The sequence below is a fragment of the Oryctolagus cuniculus genome, chromosome 14, assembly GCF_051225735.1.
Source record: "Oryctolagus cuniculus isolate XC-2025 breed Fujian yellow rabbit chromosome 14, ASM5122573v1, whole genome shotgun sequence".
In the NCBI taxonomy this organism is placed as follows: Eukaryota; Metazoa; Chordata; class Mammalia; order Lagomorpha; family Leporidae; genus Oryctolagus; species Oryctolagus cuniculus.
The window spans coordinates 46,435,068-46,457,521 of record NC_142880.1 but is presented as its reverse complement, the minus strand read 5'-3'; the positions used below and the strand labels follow the sequence as shown (position 1 = coordinate 46,457,521).

The 22,454-nt window shown below is 40.9% G+C and overlaps 1 protein-coding gene across 2 annotated transcripts in view; it reads right to left on the bottom strand.

Annotated features, from left to right (window-relative positions):
• Positions 1-4,140: 4,140 nt before the first annotated feature.
• The window catches only part of BASP1 (brain abundant membrane attached signal protein 1), a 57,789-nt gene continuing 39,475 nt past the window's right edge, over positions 4,141-22,454 (bottom strand). For both annotated transcript variants that reach the window (XM_089312653.1, XM_070056612.2), the window contains exon 2: positions 4,141-5,803. In XM_089312653.1, the coding sequence (XP_089168779.1) occupies positions 5,093-5,794 (702 nt within the window). In that variant the 5' untranslated portion in view covers positions 5,795-5,803 and the 3' untranslated portion in view covers positions 4,141-5,092. The remainder of the gene's footprint in view (positions 5,804-22,454) is intronic.

Sequence of the window (22,454 nt, the reverse complement as noted above, 5' to 3'; positions counted from 1 at the left end):
AATGCTCAGGCCCCTGCTTCCACGTGGGAGACCCAGAAGAAGCTTCTGGCTTTTTTTTTCTTTTTTTTTAACAGGTAGAGTCATAGACAGTGAGAGGGAGAGACAAAGAGAAAGGTCTTCCTTCCATTGGTTCACTACCCAAATGGCCCCATGGCTGGTGCTGTGCTGATCTGAAGCCAGGAGCCAGATACTTCTCCCTGGTCTCCCATGCGGGTACAGGAGCCCAAGCACTTAGGCTATCCTGCACTGCCCTCCCGGGCCACAGCAGAGAGCTGGACTGGAAGAGGAGCAACCGGGACTAGAACCCAGTGCCCATATGGGATGCCGGCACCACAGGCAGAGGATTAACCAAGTGAGCTGCAGCGCCGGCCCCTGGCTCCAGGCTTCTATCAGTCCCAGCCATTGCTGCTATTTGGGGAGTGAAGCAGCGGATGGAAGCTCTCTGTCTCCTCTTTCTCTGTAACTTGTCTATCAAATAAATAAAGAAGACTTCAAAAAAAAGGAAAAAGAAAAACTGATCAGAGGCATCACACAATCACTAAAATTGGATCTTAAGACTACTTTTGTTCATCCAGTTTCCATTATTGTGTAAATTAAAGCTCAAAATAACTGTACTCTTGCCCTCCAAAATCAACAGATGGATACAACTCTGAGTCTAGAGGTTACATAACAACCAAAATAGTAAAATCTAATCAACTTAATGGACTTTTTCCCCATAAATGAAACGGGACTGAAGTTTGCTATATATAAAAGTGTCGGCCGGCGCCGCGGCTCACTAGGCTAATCCTCCGCCTAGCGGTGCCAGCATACCGGGTTCTAGTCCCGGTCGGGGCGCCGGATTCTGTCCCGGTTGCCCCTCTTCCAGGCCAGCTCTCTGCTGTGGCCAGGGAGTGCAGTGGAGGATGGCCCAAGTGCTTGGGTCCTGCACTCCATGGGAGACCAGGAGAAGCACCTGGCTCCTGGCTTCGGATCAGTGCGATGTGCCAGCTGCAACGCGCCGGCCGTGGCAGCCATTGGAGGGTGAACCAACGGCAAAAGGAAGACCTTTCTCTCTGTCTCTCTCTCACTGTCCACTCTGCCTGTCAAAAATAAAATAAATAAATTTAAAAAAAAAAAAGCGTCAGCTCTATAAGAATAAGGTAAGACTGGTACCCCAAGAGCTAGCTCAGATAATGAACTGTTACTCTGTCTTAGTGAAGACACTGTTTCAATACTCTGTGTTTCACATAATGAAAATTAAACTTCCAAGATATTTTATGAAAAAAACTGTGTAGCAATGGATTGCTGTGCTGGCAGCAAACGATCTGGATCTTGTCAGTGATGGAGAGTGGACAGCCAAGTCATTACTGCCCACCATGCATGGGTCTTGACCCTAAGGAAAGCCAATGACTTTGTTGGTGCTTGCCTGTGGGGCCATCCTGGGATGCACAGCACACCCAGCTCTTGGGACCAGGTTTCAGTGACCACCCCACACTGGCAGCATCAGCTACTGGACAGAACCTTCAAAGTCCTGGTTAAGAACTCATAACCCTGGTAACCTTGGAAAAATTCATTTGGATTGCTTTAAACTCTTCCTTGCAGTGGGCACAGAGGTACCCAAACAAAATTTCAGCATGGGACCCTTCTTTCTTCATAGTTATGCTGCACATGCCTGAGTTAGGGAAGCAAATATGTGGTAAGTTCCCAAACAGTTCAGACTTATGAGGTTAGCACAGCCTGTGCTTTGTCGTCCCTTCCTTGTAAATCATTCACAAGGAAGGAACAATCTAGGTGAATTCAAAATTAACCTGGGTGCCCACTATTGTTCACTTCCTGGCTGAGCCCATTATGCCTACACCTACTACATTTTCTGATGAACGTAAAAACTACATCTTAAGTTTCTTTCTTAACTATGATAAATTAAAATATCACACACACCATGGTTAAATTAAGATTCCATTTAAGTATTTTGGTGAACACACTTCAGATATTCTTTAATTGTCTGAATACCTAATAAAGTTAAAAAAGAAAATATATATATATATATATATGTATACACATTCATATTTTAATTCTCCCTTACCTGTCCCAACAGCTATGAATATAAATAAACTGGGCAAAATGTCTTTCATTTGTCCTTAAACAGCAACTTAGAGTAATAAATGCTAACCCAGGAAGCAGATTTGATTATTCTAATCACCAAAGGCCAGTGAAATGTTTAATTGGGTGCAGAGGAAACAGTGAATATACCACATATTGCTTGCACCATGCAAGAAATGCATGGCATTTGCTGTCAGTAACTAAATAAATGTCCCCCGTGGTTCTAATTTAATCTGTTTTCTCCTCTCCCAACCCCAGGTGGTTTTAGATGTGCTAAGACACATCAGTAGTAAAATGAGCACTCCCCTGCTGCTTTTCTTACCTAAAAGAGTTGCTCTGTGGTTACTATGTTTACATATTTCTCACCCACTGTGCTTTCAAGCATTAAGAGTTCAAATTTATTTCACTATAGAAACAGGAAGCTAAAGTGCCAAAAGATGATCATAGACATGAATTGAACCCAACAGGTGTAACACCGGCTTACTACTCAGTTTCACCCTTCCTCCTTTAACCAGTGACATCTTGGCTGTGGGGCAGGCTACAGACCACTAGGAAGATATTTGCAAAGGACACTTTTCCTGTATTATGTAACTGTGCATGACGTAACCCATAAGAATGGAACCAGGGTCATGTGCATCCACTGTTATCACTGAGGACCCTCGGAGAGTCGATTCCACTTTAGCAGCTTTCACAAATCCCATGGAAAATTTTGTCATAGTTTTTCAAATAAGAAATGTTTTTTTATTCTGGGTAATTAACTATCACCCTCTGACATTTCATTGATTCTAGAATGAGAAATCTTTGGAGTGGCTAAGGTCAAATTCTTTTTAAAAAACACTTAATATTTTGAAATATGGTTTCTAATATACAATTGGAAAAGGCCCAAATTACTACCAAGAGAGCTGAAAGATGACTGTGTCTTTTGTTAAAGAACTGATATTTATGTCTGGTCATTCCATAAAAGTCACTACCAGAGCTGAATGTTTGGCTTAGCAGTCTAGGTCCTGCTTGGTACGCCTTCATCCCATACAGGAGGGCCTTCCAGTCCTAGCTCTGCATCCATTTCCAGTTTCCTGTTAATGTGCACCCTGGAAGGCAGCTGGTGATGGCTCCAGTAGTTGGGTCCCTACCACCCACATGGGAGATCTGGATTGAATCCCCAGTTCCTGGCTTAGGCCTGACCCAGCCCAGGCTGTTGGGGAGTAAACCTGAAAAAGGGAGGTCTCTGTATCTCTGTCTTGTCTCTACTTCTCTGCCTTTCAAATAAATGAAAAAGAAAACTCACAGCTCACACCAGTTCTTCATCTACAGCACAGATGGAACCTGAGCAAATGGGTAATCACTCTTCAAGCTTTGGAAGAGAAATCAATAGTTGGAGGTGACGTCACATGTGTGGGCACATACCTTACCCATCGTTAATAGTATCACTAGGCATTTACACTAAATAGTTCAGAAGTTAAAGGGGCCTTCACTCAGAGTTCATGAAGTCTATGCCCTCTTGTAGGTCTGGAGAGGTTAAAAGTACTTCAGAGCCAGACAACTCATCAGTAGCAAGACCAGGACAGAAATTCAGGCACCATAAAGGCCAGTTCTGTGCTTGCTTTCACAATCGGCTGGCTCACTGTCCACTTCAAAACACACAGGTTCCCTTTTGTGGTTCTATTCTGGATAGGATAAAAATCTAAAGGGTGAGGGAGAGAGGTTAGAAGAATGACCATCAGGGGTTTTACAATTTGCAATCATATGATGTTTCCATAAGATCCTGTCTTTCTTCTCTCCAGCCTTCCCAATCAGATCTGTTTGTTGTCTTTTAATGCATTTTTATTAAGGAAATCAGTTACACCCACACTTTTATAGGATGTGTATCCACAGTAATAAGTTTTCAGCTGAGCCTCTTCCAAGTATTTTACTCACACTGATGCAGCTCTTTTGATAAATAAGGTTCAGAAAAAATTTGAGGACCCTGCAGTATACTTCTACAGCAAGTACGCCATACAGAGTTCTGCTCTCTAATGGGTTGGTTACCAAGGGGAATGGAAGAATCAAAGAAAACCAAGAGGCTTTAGTACTTTTTAATTGTTTAACTTTATTACTGTTGCACCATTTATACAATTACATATAATTTCAATGCATCCATTGTACTTTTTTTTGTTTTTTTTTTATTTTTTTTTTCCATTTTCCAATGAGTGGAGTGTTGGTGTCTGTGACACAAGAATGGAAGAGAAACTGGAACTGCAATGAACGCAGACTTTTTTTTTTTTTTTCATTTCCACTGACCAATAAACAGAACTACAGGTGCACCCAACCACGGACATGCATTAACTCGTCATGAGAAATCTAGGTAGGCTAAGTAGGATGAGAGGATGTTTGTTACTCCCAAAAATATCTGGAGAGGCAGAATGGAGGCTTGGCATCGAGATACATGTGGACAGCTAGGTGGGCTCTGTCTGAAAGTTGGCATTCATCCACAACGTTAAAAAAATATCAAAATAAGAAAGGCTGTAAATCAAAAAGAAACACAGAAAATACTGCTTTCATAAAGATCTGATTGCCTTGGCACAGGCCCTGCGGGCAAAACCAAACGCATCACTCGCAACTCCCACTGTAGAGGAACAGACACTCGGGTCTCAGGGCGGAGTGCCTGTAAGAGCAGTTCAGCTACAAAGGATGGACTGTACTTTCAGACACTGATCTTTAGCTCCAGGACTTACTGGTAAAGTTGACTGAAGGTATAGTAGATATTTCCCCACAAAAATACTATTTGGATTCTCCCTACCCCTCCCTCCCTTGATGGGACATCCTTATTTTTAATTTTTCCCTTGGGCAATACATATCCTTACTTCCAATTTGAAACAAGTTAGTATAGGACAGAGAGAGAGAGACAGCGAGTGAGAGAGAGGAGAGGGAGGGTGGAGAGGGGGAGAGCGGGGAAGAGAGAGTGAGAGAGACAGAGAGAGAAGAGAGAGATTGTTTCGTTAAGCAGAATTATCTTTCCCATAGGCTGTCCTTGTTCCTACTCCTTCACGGCTACGGTTTGATCCGAATTAGCAGCCGGGCCCTCGGCAGGTTTTAGCTCCTCTGCCGGGGCTGCAGGTGCCTGGGCCTTCGGTGTAGAACTAGGTGCTTCCGTGGCTGCTGGCGTCTCCTGGCTTGAGGCGGCAGCCTCAGTGCTGCTAGGTTTTGAGTCTGAAGCTGGGGCCCCGTCACTTTTCGTTTCCTGGGCGGCGGGAGCTGCGGGAGCCTCAGTCTTTTTGGGGTCCCCTTCCTCCTTGCCTGCGTCGTCCCCGGCAGGGGGCGCCGTGCCTTCCGCCGGCGCCGCCGCCCCGGCCTCGGCAGCTTTGGCGGCCTCGCCGCCGGCAGCGGGGCCGGGGCCGGCCGCGGGCTCCTGCTCGGCGGCCGGGGCGGGCTCGGGCTGCTCGTCGGCGGCCCCCTCCGTCTTCTCGGGCTCGGCCTTGGGCGCTTCCTCCGCGGCCACTGACGCGTCTTTGTCGCCTTCCTTGTCTTCGGCCTTGCCCTCGGCCTCCTGGGCATCCTTGTCCGGCTTCTCCTCCTTGGTCTCCGTGGTCTCTGTGGGCTCGCCCGCAGCCTGGGGTTCGCTCTCCTTGGGGGTCCCCTCCTCTTCGGTCCCCGCGCCCTCGGCCTTCTTGTCTTTGTCCTTGGCCTTCTCGTCATTCACATTGTAGCCCTTCTTCTTCTTGCTCAGTTTGCCTCCCATCTTGGAGTTCTGTGGACAAACACAAGACAAGACACAGCGGGTTACTGGTGGAGTGGAAGACCGCAGGCAGGAGACCTGTACCCAAAAAATGAGTAACGAGGGGCACTCTGGGAAACAAGCAGGCTGAGTGCCTCTGGCCAGAAATGCTTCCGTTAGTGTTTCAGATATTGTTGAATTCTGGAATATCCTCATACACCTAATGGGGTATCTTGGTGGTGAGACCCAAATATCCAAAATGAAATTCATGTATGTTTTCATACACCTTATACTCCTGAGGTGTATAAACTCACTGTACACAGTATTTCCAATAACTGTGTGCCCCACACACTACAGATGCAAGCCCCCAGCTCGGCAGCCATATTAGGTCTGTGGCATAGCCAGTTCAGGACTTGATCATTTTAAACACTGCTTGAACAGAAAGCTGTAATAAAATGCAAACTGAAAATGACCTCAAACTTCAAATCTTTTCCAATTCAGTTATGCATAAATATATCTGCATAAGCAAACATGTCTTCAAAGACCCCTGGCAAGTAGGATGCAGTCTGTTTTGATATGAAGAAGGGGCAACTCTAGAAAGCATAGCTTTTGCACTTATATAGTTTGTTAGCTATGTCTGATATATTAATTTTGCTTTTCAAGATATTTTTGGTTTAAAAAGTATTTTCCCAGTAATATAATAGAATTCAAACTACATATGCCAGGTCGGTGAGCACTACAGCCTTTTCCCTTCAAAGTAAAATCTCAGCACTCTTGAGGCTGCTACTTTCATTCTAGCGGAAGAATCTCAGACTGTTGAATCCTGAATTTTCCTCCTCTGGTACCAAAGTATTAATCCAGATAAATAATAAATACTGAATGTATAAATAATGCATCTAATCCACAATCAATGCCAGACAGGCTCTGTTTTTTCTTCTCTTCAACTGTATTTTCATGGCATCATATATCAGTGAAACCCACTGAAATGCTCTTTTGAGAGAAACTGGGTGTTTTTACTTGATGACGCATAAGAGAAATCACATTTACTGTCCCCTTCCTTCCCACACATAAGAAAGTTCAGTTGCGGGAGACAGCCTTGTCCTGGGCCCCAGAAGAGATTGCAATGTCCTTTCATTTCATGTCAGAAGCAAAGAACTCCCATCTGCTGGCTCACCACTCAGCCCAGGGACAGCCAGGGCTGGCCCAGCTCAGGGCATCCTCCTGGTAGAGCTGTCGAGAACTCCTGGACCAGCCATCTTTCCTTTCTCTTCTCTCTCTCAAAAACATGACTATCCATTCAGAAGAGAAAATGCACTCTTCATTTACTCTTCACTACCTCCCTGAGATCATGAATCATGATAGTGAAATTACACTCATTTGTCTTACTCAACAGATAGAAGAGTACTATTCTTCAGTAAAAATTTATCTCACCACTTGATATGCTAATTCCCTGTCTCAAAAACAGCAAAAAACTGAAATCTGACTAAAATACTGTTCCTATTCTCAAGGAAGGTCTTTATTGTGTTACCCAAGGAAGAATTTCTCTTACATGTCTCTTTTTTAAAAAAACAGAGGCTTTCGGTGATAACCTACTTCAAACAACAGGTTCTACTTGACTCAATATTTCTCTATTTCTCCCTCAGAAGTTGAAGCCAACATATATGAAAAATATACAACTCAATATGATTCTTTCATATAAGCAATCACAAAGCAATAAGTGAAAATATAAAGAAAGGAATTAGACCAATATTTTAAAATGTAATATATAACTCTTTCCTTGAATCCTTCCATTGAATTAGCCAGTATACATGATTGGTCTCTATCAAACATAATTTCAGCTTTGATATTTCAAGAAATGTCATGGCACATTAGGCTGAACTAAGTAATAAAGGACACTTAGCACGTCTGCCTTTAAGAGCTTCTCCCAATTCTATAATAGAAACCCATACACCAACTTAGAAATTCAAGACCATAAGACAAAATGCAAATGTAGTATGCCCTGTGAGCCTAACACAGTGGTGCCACTTTCTAACGCCCACAGCATGAAATTCTATATAGCTATCCCCAGAGGTTACAAGTCATGTTGGCTTACAAAGCTACAATCTGAATTGCTAAAATTGATTTTCTGAAACACAGTTAATACCGCGTTCTATACTTTAAGTGCAGCTGGGATCCCTTTCTGGGTAGGAAGTAAACACACATAATCAAGTTATAAGTAGAAAATGTGTCTCAATCCTGCTTGTTTTGCAAACACAAGGTAAACAGCCCTTGCTTTTTTGCTGATTGACCTGGGTTAGTTACACTGAGGCATCATAGGGAGGTTAATAGAATCCAACAGAACCTTTGAAAAGCTGGGTTGTCTGATTATTTCCCAAGACCTTGCCTATACCCAGAGGTAAATTAAAATTGCAATTTAAAATCTATTAACTGTTTCTTAGGCATCAGGCACAATCTTAATCCTGAACATATTACAAAAGTATTTAATCTCATCCACAGCACCAGGTGGTAGAATACCAATGGTATCCTTCCTCTTCCCATAAGGAAAGTGCAACCAACTGAATTCATGGAGTTGTACCATAAGCAAAAGGCTAAATCCAAAAAATTCAGCGAGGCACCATCTAGGAAGTCAAAGAGAATGCCACTAGGGAACTGGCAACAGGCAAAGCGCCCAGCCCAGCAACATTACCCACCCTGAGTTACAGTTACACTTGGGGTAAGACGTTGAGGGGATAAGGAAGAAATTCAGGAGTCTGGCCCTCTCTACCCTTAAACATTTCATCCTCTATTTGCGAAAGAAACTTTGTATGAAGAACCTTAAGAAACAAGAGAGCAAGGGGCATAGAGTTTCAAGATTTCTCTCATTTGCATTACTTTTAATTTTGAAAGAAATCATTTGGCGTAGAAGATTAGGACTTTTAAGTTACACACACATAGTTTGTAGAAAATGCATACAATGAAAAAATAATGCATAGATTTCAATTTTCTTACACAAAAAGAAATTCATCCTTTAATTCCATTTTTCCACAAACTTTCAGAGGTGCCTTCATACATGTGCATATATATTTATGTTTGGGGTGTGTGTATTTTATATATATACACATATATATGTATATCAACTAATCAACAAGTAATCTATCCTGGAAATCATTTAAAACTAAACCAAAGTGACAATGAAAGGGCTAAGGCTGCCTTTGCACCTCTACATTTATGCACAATTAGGAAATTCACCAACCATTGAGTGGCACAGCAAGAAAACTGAGACCAATGCTGAATGCGCTGACCTAAGCTTTATGTGTTTATATTACAATCAAACTCAAAATTGATCTCTTAGTCATGATATCTTAAAGTAAATTGGGAGTTGTATGCTACAGGTTGAATATGACTTCGTCTCTGGATTCACACAGAACTTTAAACCTGTCAAGTTAAGAGGTACTAAGAGAAGCCGGCGCCGTGGCTCAATAGGCTAATCCTCCACCTTGCGGCGCCGGCACACCGGGTTCTAGTCCCGGTCGGGGCGCCGGATTCTGTCCCGGTTGCCCCTCTTCCAGGCCAGCCCTCTGCTATGGCCAGGGAGTGCAGTGGAGGATGGCCCAGGTGCTTGGGCCCTGCACCCCATGGGAGACCAGGAAAAAGCACCTGGATCCTGGCTCCTGCCATCGGATCAGCGCGGTGCGCCGGCTGCAGCGGCGGCCATTGGAGGGTGAACCAACGGCAAAGGAAGACCTTTCTCTCTCTGTCTCTCTCTCTGTCCACTCTGCCTATCAAAAAAAAAAAAAAAAAAAAAAAAGAGGTACTAAGAGGGTAGAAACAATCCAATTATGGTGTTTGGAGGTAGGGGCCCACTGGCAGGTCCTTAGGTCACTGGGTATGTGCCTTCAGAAGACTGGTTTCACAGAGGTACTGTAAAAGCCAGAGGTCAGGCCCAGTCATTTTCTCTGCTTCCTGATGCACTCCTCCACACACACTGATCCTCCAGCCACACTCTACCATTGCCACCTATCAATTTCATAGAGGGAAACCGAAGTTGTCACCTGATCTTGGATGTGAACCTCCAAAACTGTGAGATAAATAAGCCTTTTCTCTTTATGAAGTTAGCTGCCTCAGGTATTCCATTCTAGTATCCTAAAGCAGTATCCTTCAAAATTTCAAGAAAATTCTATGTGATAAGGCAAAAATATGGCTTGAAATTGAATAGAAATAACTAATAATAAGCAACAGCAAACAGAGATACATTTCACTGAATTTGATATGGTATGTGTTGAAAGAGACTTTGGACTCTGGGTCATGGTTGACTCATAAGATATTGATATGAACCCCAGCTCCACCCCACACCAACCCTGAATCCTTGGACAAGTTATTTAATTCTTCCATGTGTGTGGCAGGAACTCAAGAACTTGAGCCATTATCTGTTGCTCTTGGACTTACCAAAAGAAAGCTAGAAGTAGAGGTGGGACTTGATCCCAGACACTCTGATACAGGGTTTTGAGCAACCGCAGTTGAGATCTAACCCACCGTGCTACCAATCCCTATCTGTATGTCATTAATCCCACTTGGCTATAAAAACTTCTAAAGAAATGTATTTAAAGTTCTGCTTTTGTGCTCCCTTCGGCAGATATATACTAAAGTTCTGCTTTTATTGAAGAGAGGAGAGAAAGTGCTACTCTAGCACTCTGAGATGATCAAAGCAATCTTAGAAGGAAAGTGAGAAGGTAAAAGTTTAGAGGGAGGCTCTGAGGTGGTTATTGATCACAACTGCCTAGCTCTTTTTTGCATACACCTGTATGTGATCTTACATATTGTCACCACAGCAAACATTAAAAGCAAAGGTTCTTACTACTGAGAACCTAAATTTTATATGAAAATTTCTTTGGGAGACTAAAGGCAAGAAATAATTTTAAATATTGTAATCAAGAAACTCTTAATTGGGATGAGCTCTCTACAGAGTTCTTTCAATTGTTCCTTTCACTTCAGGAGGACTGTCAGGGAACATGGAAGATGTCCCAGTGCCAGCACTGCAGTATAGTGGGTAAAGCCACAGCCTACAGTAGTACTGGTATCCTGTGTGGGCACCAGTCTCAGCTGCTCCACTTCCAATCCAGCTCCCTGTTAATGTGCCTGGGAAAGCAGTAGAAGATGGCCCAAGTCCTTGGGCCTCTGCACCCATGTAGGAAACCCGGAAGAAGCTTCTGGCTCCTGGCTCCTGGCTCTGAACCACACCACCTCTGGCCATTGCTACGTCTAGGGAATCACTGGCCAGAAGATCTCTCTCTCTCTCTCTTTCTCTCTGCCTTTCAATAAATACATAAATATTAAAAAAAAAAAAAAAAAGATGTTCCTTAGTCTTTCAAATCATCCACACTGTGATTTTGTACACACAATCCCCAGGATATATGGAGCCAAAATCACCTCTGTGCATGCTTAATCATGACACTGCATTAAACAATCACAATTCTCACAAACTAGAACATGATCTGGCTGCTTATAGGATCGGCTCATCTACAACCTTCCTAATATGCACTTAAAATTTCTTCTTAACTTAAAATGAACCAATCTATCAGGATACCCAAAAGAATTCAAATGTAGGCTTTCAGTTTGAGAAAATAAAGAAGGAAGGGCAGATGACAAAATGCCATGTAGGAGCAAATCAAACAAATTAGATGATCTTTTACATTGGTATCTAAAACAAGCCATCTAGCCTTCTGCATGAAGTTTGCTAAAAGTGGCAACCACGCTGGTGCTGGTGTCTGCAGTCAACAATTTGTTCTGAGTCTCCAAGTAAGTCACCTACCCTTCCAGGTCTCCAATTCCCTAAAATTTCAGTAAAATGAAGATATTTAAAGTTCATCCTATCTTTTGGATGAAAGTCAATTTTATAAATGTTTACAGCACTAAACAAAATGTTCAGCATGAGAAAAGTGTATTACCAATAAAGTTCTAGTCTTCTGTTAATTATCATCATAAAAATGTTTACCATCTTACACCCTCTATTGACAACAGCTGCTTTATGACTGGATGTTTTTGTATGTGATACCAACATAGGCAAACCTTTCTTAAAGATAGAAACAAATTTTTAAAAATTAGAATAAAACTTTGTAGAACATCCAGATCATTACCAAAGAGTACATTTTGTAAGTTTTCTATTACATTTAGGAAATGTTTTGAGAATAACATGTCAGCCTGTATGTAGTGAGTCAAGATGGAACTGCATGCTTAAAGCACTGCAGATAAAGTCATAACTGTCTCAGAAGTTTCATTAGCTTTCCTCAGACAGAACTGTGTCTTTTTTTAAAGACTTATTTTATTTATTTGAAAGACAGAGTTACAGAGAGAGGTAGAGCCAGAGAAAGATATCTTTCATTCCACCATTTCACTCCCCAAATGACCGCAACAGCCGGAGCTGAGCCAGTCCAAAGCCAGGAGCCAGGAGCTTCCTGTGGTTTCCCACACAGGTGCAGGAACCCAAGCACTTGGGCCACCTTCTACTGCTTTCCCAGGCCACAGCAGAGAGCTGGATCAGAAGAGGAGCAGCCAGGATTCTAGCCAGAGCCCATACGGGATGCCAGCACTGCAGGCTGGGGCTTTAACCCGCTGCACCACAGCATTGGCCCCACCCTTTATTTAGTTTTGATAGGTTGTACACCAACCACTGGTGGTCCTGTTCAGCAAGTCCTGCTCTATGCCCAATCTCTTTGAGCAATGGTGTTTCCTAAAATCTAAACCACTGTTTCCTTTTATACGATGTTAAGAGTAACAGCCTATAGGCATTTTTACATTATCATTTCAGTTTATGAATGTTACATGCTCGAGAAGAAAGATATATAGTACCCTGATTAGAACATTATACAATGTATACATGGGATCCCATAAACATGTGCATGTGCGATTTTTAAGTATCAACTAAGATACTTTTTAATTGGGTGCAAAAAATGATCCTTTCAAATACCGTGTAAGCCCACCCAATGAAGGCTAATTACAATTCTCACCAAAGTAACAAAGAGTTAACATTTTGTGTTATGTAGAAATGGTCAGAAAAAGTGAAGTGAGAAAGGTTCTTAGGCCCAAATTTCTAGAACAATATATCCATCTAACACTTTAAAAAAAAATGTCAGTAACTTCTAACTTAAAATGGAAAGATAACATGAAACAACTGCCAAACCTGAAAAGCTAAATTAAAACTATTTCCTTTTTCTGCTCTATATTGTAAGAAATCCACTTAAATACAAGTATATAAATTCAATTCTTAGTAATTTGGGATAAATTAAGTAATGTCTCCTATCATTAAAATCCACTTACAAAACATAACAAAAAAAAACCCTCATAAAACGTGGAAATGATCTTGCTACTGCCACCACTTTCACTACTTCACCCAGAATTAGTTCATATGGTGGACAGTGTTTCCAAGCCCTTCAGGGACACATTCAGTGAAGTAAGATTGTGCTGTTTCACAAGACACTGATACTGAAAGCTTAGCTACATGTGGCCCTCTAACACGTATTTTTGTCTCCCAGAAACCTGCTCTCACCCACGTGCTTCTGGTGAGTAACATCATCTAAGTGATTTCTAGATTTGTTTCTTTTTGAGTCAGTGCTAAAAGTCTCAAGTACCTAACCACAGACTTCTTCGTCACCAAGAGTCTGCAAGAGATATTAAAATATTCAAGGCAGTTTAATTTGCACCTACATTAATTTTCCCAGTGGAAAAAATATATCTTGGGTTTCAAGAAAGGAGATTAAATTCCTGACATAAAATAAATATTAAGATAGGGCATGGTCACAAAAAGGATCTAAATGTTGACCAAAACTGAACGTTTTAATTGTTGACTCATGTCCTTTACTTTGCTTCCACAGGTCACCAATGCTATCACGTACTCTGGGAGGAACCATTTTTTTCCCCTTTGTTTTTAACTGAACCCATGCAGAGAGAGCAATTTCTTCTAAGGAAAAAAAATGTAATTGTTCATAAAGGCCCAAATGCATCTTGCCAAAGATTCTCTAATATATTCAGAATCTTACTAAATAAGCCTTTTTAAAGAAATTCCTATGGATTACTTTTTGTCAAAAATAAAAGGTTAATTCATTTTAGGGTTTACTGTAATGGAAAAGCTACACAAACAAAACAGGACATGTCACTACATTTACAAAGCTGTCAGATGCAACAGTCTTTAAGATTTTGTTTGAAGCTCAGAGGTTTGGAAAGAGTTCCAAGCCAGTTATAGCTTTTAGTGCCAACAGTTTTTGCTTTGGGAATATCAACATGAGGTCATAGTGATTCTGAATACAGTAAGAGTGAAGTACAGTGCCCTCACAAGAAAGAGAACAAGAACAAGAAAGAGAGCGAAAGTCAGCTTCTCATTTTGAGTACATCTCTCTTCACCCTCCTCACACTGCTTTGAAAAATCTCCACCAGACACACTCTCTTCCTGGACTCTTAGCTTAGGAAACTGGAGCCACATCTTCTATCCCTTTAGCTTCCCTTACAGGGTACCATCAGAGACACACACAGTGAAAGCACCCAGTAGCACAGGATTTAAACCTTAACTCCATTCTACCGCAATGCAAAAGCAATGATGATATAAATTAGCAAGCCCAATGGGACTGTTTCCCTTGATCTCCAATGATACAGGAGGGGCCCAATGCTAACAGTGAGTGAAGCCAGGGAGCTGACCTCAGTAGTTAAAAAAACACACCCACTGTGTCCTTACTGAGAACATAAGACATCTCCATCCCTGTAGAAACTGAGTTTCTAGTCCCATTTCTGGTACAAGGTGTAACCTAGGGCCCAGCCCTGTTGTCTGTGCATTCAAGATACAGAATGACATAGTCCTACACATCAGAATAGTATCTGATCAGCATGTGAGCTACCATGGTTGCTGTTCCTATAATTTCCCATTGAATGTAAGGTTTCTAAGAGCTATCTTTTCTTTCCCTTTAAATGAGAACCATATTAAATAGTATGGTTGGGTACAGCTGATGCAGTGAGGGAGAAATGTTGGATCAAAAGAAGTACTGAACAGGAGAAACAACAGCATTGTCATCAACAATTTTAAGAAGATTCCAGTCCCTGGAGGCCATGAGTCTTCCAAGAAGAAGCTCTCTAAAGACCCGGGTCACCCAAACAGCTTTCCAGAGCCCTTCTGCTCGTCAGTAACAAGAAAAATCATTGGCAATTAAATGTTAATGCTTATCCCAGACCATTTGGTGAATCTTAGGTGTTCTCATCTCAAATGATCACAATCATAATTGTTCAATCATCATTTCAGGAGCACTTTGTGATTAAGTCCTTTATTGACTACTGGCCAAATCTTTGGATAAAGAAAAGCATCACCAATTACTGCATTGCACCTCTTCAGAAAACATAACTTTGCATAATGACCCAGCTTCCAGGCATCAACTACCTCAAAATCGTGTGCATTATATGCATTGTGTTTTTGCTATAATCACTAAACACTTCATAACATCCAATTCCATTTCTTGTTAGCATGTTTTCACTTGTAAACGACACAGACCTGTGACAATGAAAATCCATGGTATGCACTATAATTGGAGTATAAAATAAGACAAGGAAATGACATCACATGTCTCCAAATGATCTGATGGTTACTATATCCACTATTCCACATGCTGAACCATTTATGTTATCTTTCTCTGCACTAATATCTAGGCACTTCCTACACAGGACAGTTTGAGTCACACAGAAGTCCCATCCACTGCCAAATTTCTCTTTTGAAAATGCAAATTTGGATTAATTCACTTGCAGGGTACCATCAGAGACACACACAGTGAAAGCACCCAGCAGCACAGGATTTAAACCTTAACTCCATTCTACCGCAATGCAAAAGCAATGATGATATATATTAGCAAGCCCAATGGGACTTCATCTAGCACCAGCAGAACAGTTCTTAAAGAGGGTATCAAATCGATTCAATGAAAAAGATGACTCCAAATCTACAGCAAATTCAATATGAATATGCAATATGAATATGCAGTTTTATGGCCAGCACTGTGGTGTTTTGGGTAAAGCCACTCCCTGCACTCCTGGCATCCCTTATGGGTGCTGGTTCTAGTCCCGGCTGCTCCCAATCCAGCTCTCTGCTATGGCCTGGGAAAGCAGTGGAAGACAGCCCAAAGCCTTGGGCCCCTGCACCCGCTTGGGAGACCCGGGGGAAGCTCCTGGCTCCTGGCTTCGGATCCACACAGTTCCAGCCATTGCGGCCATCTGGGGAGTGAACCAGTGGATGGAAGACCTCTCTCTCTGTCTCTGCCTCTCTTTGTAATTCTTTCAAATAAATAAAATAAATCTTAAAAAAAAGAGAGAGAGAGAAATAAAAAGAAAGAAAGAAAAAGTTAAAAAAAAAAGGAACTACAGTATTATTTCTGGTTTGACTGCAGTTTCAAAATGTGATCAAGATAAGTAATCTTTTGGTTCTGTTTCAATATGTCTGCCTTATAAGAATGCTGCCAATGAATCAAAATTTCTCAACCAAGTTTGCTGCAGTATATTAACCATGAATCCTTGGCTAAACCTTTATACAACTAATTCTGGCTGCAAAGCTTCAACAGTTCCATATGTCAGGCAAGCCATACTGATTTTTTCAAAGTAATTTAAAGTTACAATTGACTCATGAGTTGCATCTGCAGGCAGATTCATCACCAGACAAGTTGGGTTTATAATTACTCTGGCTCAAAGAAGCCACACTATTGGTCAAATCTAGCTGAAAGCAAATTCTGGGATAAGGGAAAGACAGAAAAGAAAAAAAATTTATCTTAAGGAAAAAAAATTACAAAGAAACACAATACATACAAAAAGTATTTTCAATAAGAACAAAGAGAAGAAACCTAAAATATTTGGTTATTTCAACAATCTCCATTTTCAACAAATGACTGACTCCTTTCTTTCAAATGGGCAAAATTGTATTCAAAAAAGAACAAATGAAATAAAGATTGTGGAGCCTATGTGTGGTTTTGGTACTCCTACCAGCATGTCACGATGATTTGCTGTCAGGTTTTGTCAAGGCTTGGTGATAATTTCCATTGTTAGACCTACTAACTGCTATTAAAGTGTCTAATTCACTCAAAGCCTCAATTCCACAATTCTACCAATACCAGCATCCAGGGGATGGGAATGTCCTCTGGGATGAAAAGTATAATAAGAGTTGTCAACTCATGTATAAGTTTCTTAGGTGAATCTTCTAAAACTGGTGAGTAAAAAAATTTAGGTAAAACAATTTAAAGACAGTTTATTCCCTTGTCACAATAAAAATGTTCAGCATTATAAAAAAAAAAAGGTACCATTAAACATGTATAAGACATTTTAGAGGGAAAGTATACAAAGATACACACACTCATATTTTCTGCAACCCAGTTTTCCCAAAGAGGTGACTGAGTTGGATCTACAAAGTCAGGAAGCTCTACAACACAAAAGAAGAGTAGTCACAAGTCACCCTTCCACTTCTTCTTTATGAAGCCCATGCTACCTCTACAGTCTTTGGGGACCTCTCATCAAAAATCTAACACACAAAGTGTCCTTAATAACTTCAGATGTTGATTAGTTAGGCTGGAATAGACTTGATTTTAGTAGTGAGAGATCTTTTGCAAAGGTGTACGAAGAGTAAGACATGTGAGGGGGCCTAAGTGATGAAAATCCCTACTCTAGACTAGCAGGAAGAGACAGACAGACAACTGAAATATAAATAAAAGTAAGTTAAGTGTCAGAAGAAAGGGAAAAATAAGATTTTTTCAGAGATGATTGGTTAGTTGAAGTCAAGGATTCAAGAAACACAGAAGGTAGAGTTTGAGACAGTAAAAAAAAATCAAAAGTATTTATACATATTGCTCTGCCTAGAATTATTTATCCTGCAAAAACTAAAATACATAAAAGGTCAATACTTACCCAATATCAAACAACTAACAATTCATGGAGTTATGGTATGAACCGAGGCATGAGATCTCTTAAACTTTATGATAAATGTTTTAAAGAGTGGATGACCATTCTACAGAGGAAGATGAGCAAGTGCAAAGTGCCTGAATCAGAGAGAGCAAAGATGTGCTCAGTAGAAATTACCAAAAAGCTCTGTACACATTTAGGAGGTAGGTAACAACTCTCATTTGCCTGGAGTGATGGATGTTGAAACAGAAATCTATTAAGGTTGCTAGATGATGAAAATACCTGTTTTTAGATGGCAGAAAAGCAGCTCTTGAAGGAGAAAGGAACATTACATTTCAGAAATCAAGAGAGACTTTTAGGAAGTACTCTCGAGAAGTCAAATTCTGCTGCAGAAAGGTTAAGAAAGATAACAACAGAGATTGTGCAATTTGACCTCGTGATGAGCTGTCAAAAATTGCCTCTGCACCTTTCTCTGAAGGAGGAAGGAACCTCCACTATGGAAGGCCTTGACTAAATAAGTTCAGAGTTGGTGAACTCAAGAGGCTTCCATAGCCTTGACAGCTCATGGCAAGAGCCTTGGGTGATTACTGACATCATAAATAAGAGTGTCAATTGTTAAATCAACAACAAGAGTCACTGTGCACCTGCTCCCCACGTAGGATCTCTGTCCTTAATGTGTTTTACTATGAGAATTAATGGTAAAACTACTACTCGAACAGTACTCTATATCTTGTGCGGTTGTGTAGGTGCAGTCTGTTGAAATCTTTGCTTAGTATATACTATGTTGATCTTCTATATATAAAGATAATTGAAAATGAATCCTGATGAAGAGTGGGATAGGAGAGGGAGTGGGAGATGGGAGGGCTGCAGGTGGGAGGGAGGTTATGGGGGGAAAAAGCCACAACAATGCAAAAGTTGTAGTATTTCATAAATTTACATTTATTAAATAAAAAAAAATTGCCTCTGATGCCTTCCTAAGTTCAGTATAAGGGCAGCAGCCAGAAGAGATCTCCATAATGGTCAGCACCAAAGGATGCAGGTGAACAAAAGATAAAAGTCAAGGCAGGAACCTGAAATTTAGGAAAGATTGGGTTTTATTTGTTTTTAAGAATCTGGAAGAATGAATACACACACATACACAGTGGGGAGTGGGCATTGGGGAGTGGGGAGAGAATAGCACACAAAGAGTAAGAGGGGAAAATAAAGTGGAAAGGTGAAGAAGAAATAATGAAAAAGGTTATGGATTCAGAAAAGTACATTAAGATCAAGATTGATAAAGAAGGACCAAAAGAGAGAGAAAGAAGGAAATGAAGCAAATGTCAACTCCAGTGGTTGTACCTGTCAGCAACATTATTCTCTTTTAAATGCATACACTAAACCTGGATTATTCCAGACCAAAGACTCAATAAGATCTCTATATAGCAAATGTTAATCATGTGCCTTTGAAATTATCATTTACCTTTTAGTAATTTTGGTCTTTGTCCAATTATTTATCTTCTCAGTTCTTTCATGTTATAGGATTTCTTAATTACTGGAAGGAAAGGGACACTTACTAACTAAAATGTTGAAGAACTCATCTAGTAACCACTAACCCCAAGAGCTGTTATTGTGAAACATTTTTTTTAAAAGATTTTATTCATGGCCGGCGCCACAGCTCAATAGGCTAATCCTCCACCTGCGGTGCCGGCACACCAGGTTCTAGTCCCAGTCGGGGCGCCGGATTCTGTCCCGGTTGCCCCTCTTCCAGGCCAGCTCTCTGCTGTGGCCCGGGAGTGCAGTGGAGGATGGCCCAAGTCCTTGGGCCCTGCACCTGCATGGGAGACCAGGAAAAGCACCTGGCTCCTGGCTTCAGATTGGCGTGGTACGCCGGCCACAGCGCGCTGGCCGCAGCAGCCATTGGAGGGTGAACCAACGGTAAAGGAAGACCTTTCTGTCTCTCTCTCTCACTGTCCACTCTGTCAAAAAATAAAAAAATTAAAAATATTTTATTCATTCATTTGAGAGGTAGAGTTAGACAGGGAGGGAGAGGCAGAGAGAAAGGTCTTCCACCACTGGTTCACTCCCAAATGCAGCCGATCCAAGGAGCCAGGAGTTTCTACTGGGTCCCCCACGATAGTGCAGGGGCCTTTGGCCATCTTCCACTTGTGCAATCGTCTACTTGGACCATCTTCTACTGTTTTCCTAGACCATAAGCAGAGATCTAGATGGGAAAAGAAGCAGCCAGGACACAAATCGGCACCCATATGGGATGCTGGTGCTGCAAGCAGAGGCTAAGCCTACTAAGCCACAGTGCTGGCCCAGATTGTGAAACAAATTGAGGCACAAAAGTAAAGCAAACAGGCTTACTGCATTACCAAACAAAGGGTTTTATGAACTTCTTAAAGATATGCAAGTCAGCATCTAGGCATATATTCTCAACATAAATATAGAAAAGGACTTCAATTTTTCAGAACTTCTTATTCCTTAGCTTGCAATGTTGTCTTGGTCTTTTAGATAAACCATCCATTTTGGTCATTTATCTGTGTCATCATTGTTTGACCATTTTATATTCTGTTGTACTGTGTTAGAAATTCTAGCAGTAAAACTGCTATGACCTCACTTGAATATTGACCTAAAGCCATTCTTCAATATTTATTCAATATCTGCCTGATATCTCCAGAAACAAAGATTTTGTTTTATGGTTGTTAATGTATGATGGGTACTTGATAAATATTGCAAACACCACACACACTCACCACACCATACAATTTTCAAATTACAAACCTATAAAATAAGAGTTAATACAACCATGACTATCAATTCAGTTACATAAACTTATCTTTCAGTTAGCTACATTATATTAAATTATTAAATTTAATAAAATCAATATTAAATTAAATTATTAAATAATTGGACAAAGACCAAAATTACTAAAAGGTAAATGATAATTTCAAAGGCACATGATTAACATTTGCTATATAGAAATCTTATTGAGTCTTTGGTCTGGAATAATCCAGGTTTAGTGTATGCATTTAAAAGAGAATAATGTTGCTGACAGGTACAGTATTATTAAATTATGCTGCATTAGAACTGAAATTCCCATTACAATCTATAAGAGATGGCCAAGTTATGAGGCATCATCCACAATAGCAATCTCAACTCAGGAGCTATCTCACAATTAAAGTCTAGAATGCACAAATGACTGCAGTAACATTGTCAATTAACATTACTATGAACACACTGTAGAGACCAATTTTTCAAAGTGTACCTCCTAAGTGATTCTGTAAGTTTTAACCAAGAAATCCTGAACCAATGGCAATGATGCCATCCTGAACACGGCAGATGACAGCAAAGCTTCTCTTTGAATATGAAGGTTGACTGATTGTAGACATTAGGCAGACATCTGTTCTCCTTTAATATATCCTGCCACATGCAGCAAACACAATCAGAGACCATGTATTATTCATTCTCATCAATAGTCTAATATGCTTTTAAAGTCCACTGTACATTCACATCATTATTTATTTGCACTTAACTGGTGGTCTTTCAAAAGCATTGGTTGCAGCATCCTAACATGACTATATGAATCACCTGCTCTTTTAGTCAGTAAAGTGAGTACGTGAACCACAACCAGAACAGGAAACACAGCTGCTGAGATCATTTCTAAACCATTCTCTTTTCCACATACCCAGGAAAGTAATAGGTATGATGACTGCAACTAATATAGAACACTCAAAACAGAATTCAAAATAAAGCCCAGGAAGGGAACTTGCAGCAGTTGAGATATTTTTGCCACTTATTAATGGACTAGAGAGACCATGATGGGCATGAAGCCATAACAGGCTCCCTCAACACTTCCACAAAGACAGCACAGTGACTAAAGACAGGAAACCACACATCCCAGGAAGATCTGCAATTTTATTTCTAGAACTTTCTATCTCCAAATATAAAAGGCAGGTTCACCCTTTTGATGACAACCTAATTTTTTTTTTTGCTGGCATCAACAGCAAATGTAGCATTATATCCAGTCCTAACACTAGCTCTTTAATAATTTCCAATGAAAACCATTCTAAAATTCTTAATATATGCCCTTGATGTTTTAAAGAATGTACTTTTTCCCTTTGAGTCATACTTATTACAAATAGGACTTCAGGGGCTGGATCTGTGGCATAGTGGGTAAAGCCACCACCTGCAGTGTCAGCATCTCAAATGGGCACCAATTCGAGTCCTGACTGCTCCACTTCCAATCCGTTCATTGCTATGGCCTGGGAAAGCAGTGGAAGATGGCCCAAATCTTTGGGCCCCTACACCCATGTGGGAGACCGGAGGAAGTCCTGTCTCCTGTGTTCAGATGGGCGCAGCTCCAGCCATTGTGGCCAACTGGGGAGTGAACCAATGGATGGAAGACCTCTCTCTCTCTCTCTCTGCCTCTCTTTCTCTGTGTAACTCTTTCAAATAAATAATAAATAAATCTTTAAAAAAACAAATAGGATTTCAGGAAATGTTGAATAAACAAAATTCATTAAGTCCACAGATGAACACTATTTGTATGCGGTGTATCCATCATCAGAACTCCACCACACTGCTGAGTTCCAGCAACACAGTATAACACTTGGTGCCATTTGACATCAACCTCTCCTTAGAAATGCAAGTGTATCTTTCCCAAACTTTTTTTTTTTTTTTTTGACAGGCAGAGTGGACAGTGAGAGAGAGAGAGACAGAGAGAAAGGTCTTCCTTTGCCATTGGTTCACCCTCCAATGGCCGCTGCGGCCGGCATACCGCGCCGATCCAATGGCAGGAGCCAGGTACTTAACCTGGTCT